This window comes from Lotus japonicus, chromosome 3 (genome assembly GCF_012489685.1).
Source record: "Lotus japonicus ecotype B-129 chromosome 3, LjGifu_v1.2".
NCBI lineage: Eukaryota > Viridiplantae > Streptophyta > Magnoliopsida > Fabales > Fabaceae > Lotus > Lotus japonicus.
This window is the reverse complement of record NC_080043.1, coordinates 83,891,856-83,899,939: the sequence shown is the minus strand read 5'-3', so window position 1 is coordinate 83,899,939 and position 8,084 is coordinate 83,891,856. Positions and strand designations below refer to the sequence as shown.

The following is an 8,084-nucleotide window of genomic DNA, read 5'->3' as shown; positions in this document are numbered from 1 at the left end:
CTTAAACAAGAAATTGCACTATTTATACTTAAAAAAAATGCTCAAATTTCTCTTGAATTGTCTAAAGACTAGCAAGGTAAAGGAGAAAGGGAAATGAAAACATATTGGTCAAGCTTAGAAAAAAAAGATATGTCACACCAATGCACAAAAGCAATTTACAAAATTTTATTCATGTACAATATACCGTTCTACCAAAATTTGTATTAGAAGCTTCCAATCTACAAAAGAATTCATCTACACAACTGCGCTTCATGTACAACCAAAAGTTTAAGCTTGATAAACAGCTTCAACTCTATGTATATGAATATAGTACTCTTGTATTTTCACTCTTTACTATATGAGTGGGCAAAGTCTTTGATCCTTAGCTTGATATTCTACACGAAATTGGAAAAAGAACCGTGACAAACATGAAGAAAGAACAATAAACAATTATGAAGAAAGAAAGAAATAAATAATATTCCAAATCAAGTACAAGAATATTTAAATATTACCTCTAGTTCTTGGTGAAGCACAACAAATATTTTCTTCAGTCTCTTATGTCTCTGCAACTTACATCATGCCCACTTTAGAAAATAGATATTAAACACAAGGAGAGCTTAAAAATTTATATGCCACATGCAGCATTTGAGAAAATATTTTTTAGGGAAAAAAAAGAACTCCAATATCTCAAACATAAACTTCAAACAAAAATCACATCAGTAATTTGTTTAAACTCCACGTGACTAAAAGATGAAACAGCTTAAGACATCCACGTGACTAACAAGTAGAGGATTAATCTTGTGTCATGCTCATGCATGATCAACATAAATAAAATCTTAAAAGATTTTGCTAGCTTTGGTAGACAGATTAGAACAGGACAGAATAGAATATATGTGTGTTCAGTTTCTTTTTTTGTTACAAGAGGAATGAAATGTGTGTTCAGTTTGGTGTTAAAAGTAGAACAAAATAGGACATAAGGTGAAAAAAAATGATGCATTATAGTTCTACTGAGAATGATATCAAAGACAACAGAGGAGAACATGTAGCTCAATTCTGTTATATCCATGCGTCAACACAACCTTTATGTATTACTACTTGAAATACCTATAATTTGGACACCGCAAGTATTTTTTAACTTTATGATCAAAACAGAAACGTAAGTGGACGAGATATAATAGGAAGGGCATAAAATTTTGCGGAACTGTTGACTGTAGAACAAGAATATATGAAAACAAGATCTGAGAACATTTGGGCTCTATACAGTTGCATTATTAGTTTATTACTATTATGCAAATACTGCATAAATGGGTGAAGCTGAAGAAAACATACTGGTCCACAACGACGATAGGATTCCTTCAGCTGTTCTAAGATGTCATAATATCTATCCATATCCCTGCCTTTAGCATATACTAAATCATCTCCTAGTTGTTGAAACTCATTCCTACAAATCATGGGGAAATGTTAGACAAAACATCAGACAAGTAATCAAAATAAATATATAACCAAAAAGCAAAGGAATTTTGAATTGTAACACTGCTTACCTGTAACTCTCCAAAATCTTGTACAGGGAGCAGTAACTATCATATTTATCACCATACTCCTGCACATATTCTTTATATCTAGCATTGAGTAGAAAACACATATGAGATGCCAAAAAATTAAGTGATTAACTTAAAAGAAGAAGCCTACCACCACATCAACTACTACATGTGTTTGGTTTTCCTTTGTGAAACTCTAAACAGACATTGGGCCAAAAGCAACAAGTTGTTGCTTCTTGCATAACTTGGTTTGTGGACTTCATGCAACACAACATGTATCCAAACACTCACTTTACAACAACAATAATAATACAAAAACCAGGCCATTTCCAAATAGGTTGGATTTGTACTATAATAATAATAATAGAAAATAAAGAATAAAAACTTACTGTGAAAAAGTCATTATAGGCCCCTTCAATTCAGGTTCATCTTTTTCGTACTTTGAATAAGAGCAGCTATTTTCATCTGAAGAAGATTCTCTCTTCCTTTGTTCGATATTATTTCTTGCTGCAAACACAGAATCCTTTCCTCCATCAGCCACCGCTTCCAATGAATTAGGTGTTTGTCTTTTACTTTCTTTCACGGGATAGGAATTGATTCCAAGGTTAGTGTCTTGTTTAGATCCATTTGCAGGTGCTCTTCTATTGCTTTCAGTATGACCATCCAAATCAATATCCTGGCTCACCCCGGATTCATTATTTCTAAATTTATTAAATTCTGCCGGCATCACTCTAGAACGAGACTTTGTTGAATCATCAAAATGATTTTCTGTGTTCTTTTTATCTGTGCTTTGCAAATTGCTGGGAAAACTAGAACTTACAAAAGGTTTTCCTTTAGTAATATCTGAATTCCTGTCCTCTGAAGTTTTTTTGTTTTCAAGATGTTTAAATGGACCTTTTCGCTCAAATTGCTTTGTGACATGGGTTTCGTCAGGTGTGGACTCACGAAATTCACCTAACTCCAAGTCTGATGGTTCTCTTTGAAGAGAGACACCAAGGCCATCAACTACAGGGGACTTATCAAGACTGAACCTGTTGTCCGTAGGGAATGTTCCCAATAGCGACTGGGTACTTTGTCGGCCTTCCTTTGACTTACTACCCATTTCCCCTTGTTTTGGGTAATTAGAATCCATGGAAAGTGACTGTTTGCTTCCATTACTACCGTCCCTGGAGTTCTTGGGGATTTTTTTCCCAGCTGCACTGATATCTTCATTTTGGGCATTTCTATGAGATTTATCTTTCTGCATAGAAGAAACTTCACGCGCATGAAAGTCCTTTCTTGAGTGTTTTTTCCTGTGCCCCATGCTTTCACCATGTTTATCTGATTTTTCCAATGGGTTTGGGTTTCCAAGAGGGGTTTGGTCAAAGGACCTTTGAACGGTTTGTGGTAAATCTGAACTAGATTTTCCAGGAAATGCTTGATTGGATACTTTCTGTAAACCAACATTGGAGTTTCCTTGCCTATCAGCTCTATTCATCACTTGAGTAGTGGGACCCTTCGAAGTGTCTTCAGTAAATTCGACAGGAGAAATTTTCCGTGAATTCTCAAACAACTGCGCATCTGTACCACGAGAAAATGGTTCATGAGTCAAGTTACCTGCTTTCAACCTCTTTGTATGTTCGTATTTCCCATCAATGTTCCTCACATCAGAACCCCTCTTATGTTTACCTTTAGATGACTTATCAGAGTTGTCAGACTGTTCATGCCTTGAGCTATCTTTAACCTCATTTTCCCTTTCATCAAACAAACACTCTATATAATTTTGGCGCTCCCAGAGCTGTTGAGGATCGGGTGAAAAGTGTTTTCCCTCTTCTGCATATTTTCCACCTTTTCCGGAAATGGTAGCTGTAGTTGGAGCCATTTCAGGTTCCCGTTCCTCAGGTGAGTCTTTTTCAATCTCAACAGCATCAGATTCATTAGCATCCCGCTTCTCATCAACCTCGATCAGCATAGATCTCCTGTCAGGAGATTTTACTGGCACAGGAAAAGACATCCTTTGATCAGAGGCTTCTGTTTTGTGCTTTGACTCTTTTTCATCATCACTAGTCAGAATATCTACATCCTCATCAGAACCCTCCAGTCCCTCCTTGCTACTGGAAGATGCATCACTTTCACTGTCACTACTACTCCCACTCCCTGATCCAGCGGGACTTCTGCTTCTGCTCCTACTATGGCTTCCACTGTCACTTGCACTATCACTGCTGTCACTTTCACTATCACTGTCACTTCCACTGTCACTAGAGCTTCCTGCTTTCCCTTCACCATGAACAGAACCTTTTTTGTCACCAACAATATCAGGTGAAGTATGTTGGGCATCAATTTTTTCCAATGGGTTTAATTCTTCTTCTCCTTTGGATTCTACTTGCACCATTTCCTCCAAATTGTCGCTGGGGACTCTCTCCTCAAAGCCTCCCAGTGGAACTGATCTCTGATCATGTAACTCTTCATTAGCAGGTATGTGGTTACGATTGTCTTCAAGAGAACTGTACAAATAAGAGAATAAACCTTAAATGTATAGAAGGACCCGTATAAATGACACAATTGCAGAGCGGTACACAGTGATAATGTTATGTGAAAATAAATGGTACCTTCCAGTTTCAGTCTGAGGTTTCCTGAAGTTTTCTGAATCCACTTCTGGTCTTAAGATATACCTTCCCGGGGCTTGGAATTTTGCAATCTGATGTTCAAGATTAAACGAAATGTTAGATCACATTTGTATCATATAAAAATAGCCTCAAAAGATTCCTGCCTCTTACTTTTTTTATAATGACCTCAATTTGCTTCACAGAATTTGGAAATGTATCTGCAACAGCTTTCTCCATGGACTATAACCAAAATGTCAAACCAGTTAAGAATATTAAATTATATTAATAAAAAAATTAGAGATATTAAAAATAAAAAATAATAAGAACCATATATTAGGTTTTATACAACACCTTAAAAGTCATTCCAGATGGCTTATCCTTTAGAAGAGATATTAACATGCCCTGCAAATCTATTGGCTTCAATCCAATATTTCCTTTGCCTCCTGGTGTCTTCCTCATAGAATTGCTTGTTTTGGCAGGGATTTCTTTCTCAGCAACAGCATTAGTATCTTGTTTGCGAATCATTTGTGATGGCACAGCATCATCAAGGTTCTTAGAGATATTTACAGCTCCCAGTGGAGAGGGTGAAGCAGCAATATGATCCGGTGGAGATGGAAGAGGAGAAGAATGTCTACCCTTGGTAGTAGTACTTGTTGACGTCAATCCAGGTTTATGTGAAGATTTTTGGGGGCCTCGAACTATGAAAAAGTTCCAGACATTACAAATAAACCACATGAGCTAACAAAGATTTATAGGAAGGGTTTCAATACTCAACTTAAGATTGATTGAAATAGTGTTAGAACTTGGAAAGATATAAATTTTAATCACCTGGAAGAGTCTCCGCTTTCCGTTTCTTAAGTACCGCCTCTTTCTTTTTAGTGTAATTTTTCCAGGTTGTAGCTGGACAATGGAGGTATAAAGCTATTTAGTTATAAAGTTCAGTAGAAACACAATTAAACTAAATGCATAAAACTATAAGGCTTTGGCAGAACAAAATACAGCGGTGATGTGATAACTAATAAGAAGATAACCATGCCCAACATCATCAAGAAAGCTTTTCCAAGTTTCTCAGCTCAATGACATAATAGAATAGCAATTTGAAGATTTCGTAAAAAAATAGAAAAATTAATTCATGAGTACAAGAAGCAAAAGAAGAATTACCCTCCACAGCAGCTAATGCCTTTATCTGGCTCTTCAGAGGTGGGTTCCCCGGCTCTAAGACAATGGCTCTGTTAAAGAGAATATAATTAGATGGTCAATTGGGAGAGAGAGTTTCATACATCATATATTATCACAGCAAGGAAAGTAATATAAGAAACAATCACTGAGTTCAATGAAACCTGAGCAACCTATTTAGCTAAGGAAATATACAGATGAGATAATCAAGAATTTAACACTAAAAATAGAATGTATTCTAAACCAAGAAATTTGTAGGTCAAATAGCTGAGTAGAATATCATCAATAGTTCATTTACCTTTTAAAAAAATAAAGTCAAAACGGCATGTTGTCGACACTGTATATTGCATTACATTACATTACATAGTAGAAAATTAACATAACTATACCAGAAGGGAAGGAAAGCAGGTAAGGACAATGGAAATTAATATCGACTGTTACTCCTATCCTTGGGTCTGAACTCTGAATCAAAAAGATTGTAATTGTTGGAAACTTAGACGTCTGTAATTAACATTAGAGTGGGTTTGCTTCGTATGCAGTTATTCAGTTAAGATTGTTGGTGATAAGCTGGCAGCAGTTATACATTCTGACACTCCATCCTTCATCCTAATTCTGATAGAGCTCCCGCCACTAACCAGTTCAGTTAGATGCTCCAACTAACTTTAAGGAGTCTAGGACAGCTGTCAACTGTTAGGTTATTGATAACAGAACCCTCTCACCCTTATTTTCCCTAGCATACAGAATCCTAAAAGAAATAGAAAACAGTGAAATGTATGAAAACTTCATTTAAAGCTAAGCTTCAGTATTATTACCCTAGTAATTGCTTGAATGTTATAATATTTGAGGTTTATGGCATACTTCTAAAATTTGAATAGGCGAGTGCAATACTCTGAGAGACATTTCCACTAGTTACCAACTAACAAATATATTAATATGATTTTTAACAGATATCTTATGTGCATTTTCAAATTGATGCAAGCCATATGCAAGCAGTAACAAATTAACAAGGAAAAAGAGACGGAGAGAATGTAAGATAATAGCAAGATGAAGACAAGATTTTCGTAGTGCTTAGAGAATAATAAAAGACTATGAGTCATGATAAGGGGAGACTCGTATAACAGCTTCTTACTTGCGTGACTTGAGCTTAAGTTCAGCTTCCTTTGACCGCATCTTGACTTGCTTCTTAGTTGACTCGTCCAAGATACGCTGTACATTGAGCTTGCGCCAGGCACACCCAGATTCAACAAGCAAACCATTCCCCTCTTCACCACTTCGCTTCTCTTCATAGATATCACAGAGGTCACCATCCTTCGACCACGTAAATCTGAATTCCTTCCCACCAACATCAATAATCTAGCACCAAATAAAACAACTGGCCTTTCAAACTACAGATAAAAAAACTGGTTGGTGTATGAATAGCATTTTAATTGCAATCTAGAATAAAAAAAACATTGATAATTTCACAAGTTGGTATATGATAGAAACAGTACTGCAATTTAGCACAAATAATTTAGTGTCAATTTCATTCAAGAATGGATAAAAAGTAGTAAATCACATAAACACCATCAAATCAAAATCAAAATAATAGCACTAAAAATTGTTCCTGAATCCTGAATGACTTCCATAATGTGAACATAGTAGTCAATCGCGGATCGCGGCCTGTCGCGGATGACCCCAAAAATGAAATCTCATACAAGGGAAGGCCGCTATTGGCCGCGAATAGCGGGATTTCGCAGGCAGGGGTCCGCTACACTACGCGACGGCCCGCTATCGCGCGCTATCGATAACTATGAATGTGAACAGATTGTCAAATGCTAAATATTAACATAACTCTTCAAAATGACATTTTTCCTCAAAAGAAGTGAATAAACTCAAAAGGGGGAAAAACCTAACACTGAACATCACAAAAGGCAAAAATGAACAAATAAACAAATCAGAATAGCAGTTCAAAGAAACAAGCTAGCCTTCAATTTCACTAACAAAACTTCAAATTAGAATCAAAATTTCAAAACTTTGACAAGCAATGTATGTGGGTATTGAGAAGAAAGAGCAGCTAACGTTTCCGTTACAATTGTTGGGGTTGGGATCGAATTTCATACGAGCGGTGCCACCCTGTGCCTCCACGCGCTTGATCTCGTCGACGAGGTCCGGCGCCAGCTTTATGATCATGGAGAAGGCGGGAGGGACAGTGCCGGAGACTAGGTTGAAACTCTCCTCCACAGCCGGCGGTGTTTTGCGGTTGGAGCCGCCAACGGAGAGGCGGTTGGCGGCCGATGAGGGGGCGGAGGGGCGATGAGGTGGGGGGAAGGAAGAGCGCTTGTGGGCGCCACGGCCAAGTTTGGAGGCTCCGCCGTACATGGCTGCGGTGGGAATCCTCAACTCCAATAGGTGATGGTGAATTGGTGACAATTAACTAATCACCACCCAATGAACAATAATACAGTTTTTATTTCCTTTTTTCCCTTCTCTCTCTCAAGTTAACAATTCTCCTCCTATTTTGATTTTTAATTTTTTGCAATAATACCCCACAAATGTTTTTTGTATCGATTAGGATTTAGGTCTATGAAAATGAAATTTACTAATTTTTTTAGTTTTTTTTATACAACGGAAAATAAACAGTAGACAAACGATCTCTAAGTCCAAAGGAGGAAACTAAGAGGAACAGTAGGTGTGGTGGCCCCTTTCCTTGCTAACTAGTCTGTTGGTCCATTACACTCCTTGCTTACATGCAGCAGCGTTACACTCCAATCCCTATTCAGGAGCATTCTGATTTCCTCAAGAATTGGAAGCGATTGCAGCAAGTCCC

General features: G+C 37.2%; 1 protein-coding gene across 2 annotated transcripts; it reads right to left on the bottom strand.

Moving 5' to 3' along the window:
• Positions 1-97: 97 nt before the first annotated feature.
• LOC130746599 (uncharacterized) lies at positions 98-7,752 on the bottom strand. Of its 2 annotated transcripts, none has more exons than XM_057599279.1 (12): positions 7,337-7,752; positions 6,408-6,631; positions 5,264-5,331; positions 4,931-5,002; positions 4,454-4,800; positions 4,274-4,342; positions 4,106-4,194; positions 1,907-4,000; positions 1,521-1,598; positions 1,309-1,420; positions 492-548; positions 98-374 (listed from the first exon to the last, which is right to left on the bottom strand). In XM_057599279.1, the coding sequence occupies exons 1-12, from the start codon at positions 7,634-7,636 to the stop codon at positions 324-326; spliced, it is 3,561 nt and encodes a 1,186-aa protein (XP_057455262.1). In that variant the 5' UTR covers positions 7,637-7,752; the 3' UTR covers positions 98-323. The 2 variants fall into 2 exon arrangements, with proteins under 2 accessions (XP_057455262.1, XP_057455263.1); XM_057599280.1 differs by having other exon boundaries at positions 492-542; positions 7,337-7,750.
• Positions 7,753-8,084: the final 332 nt, after the last annotated feature.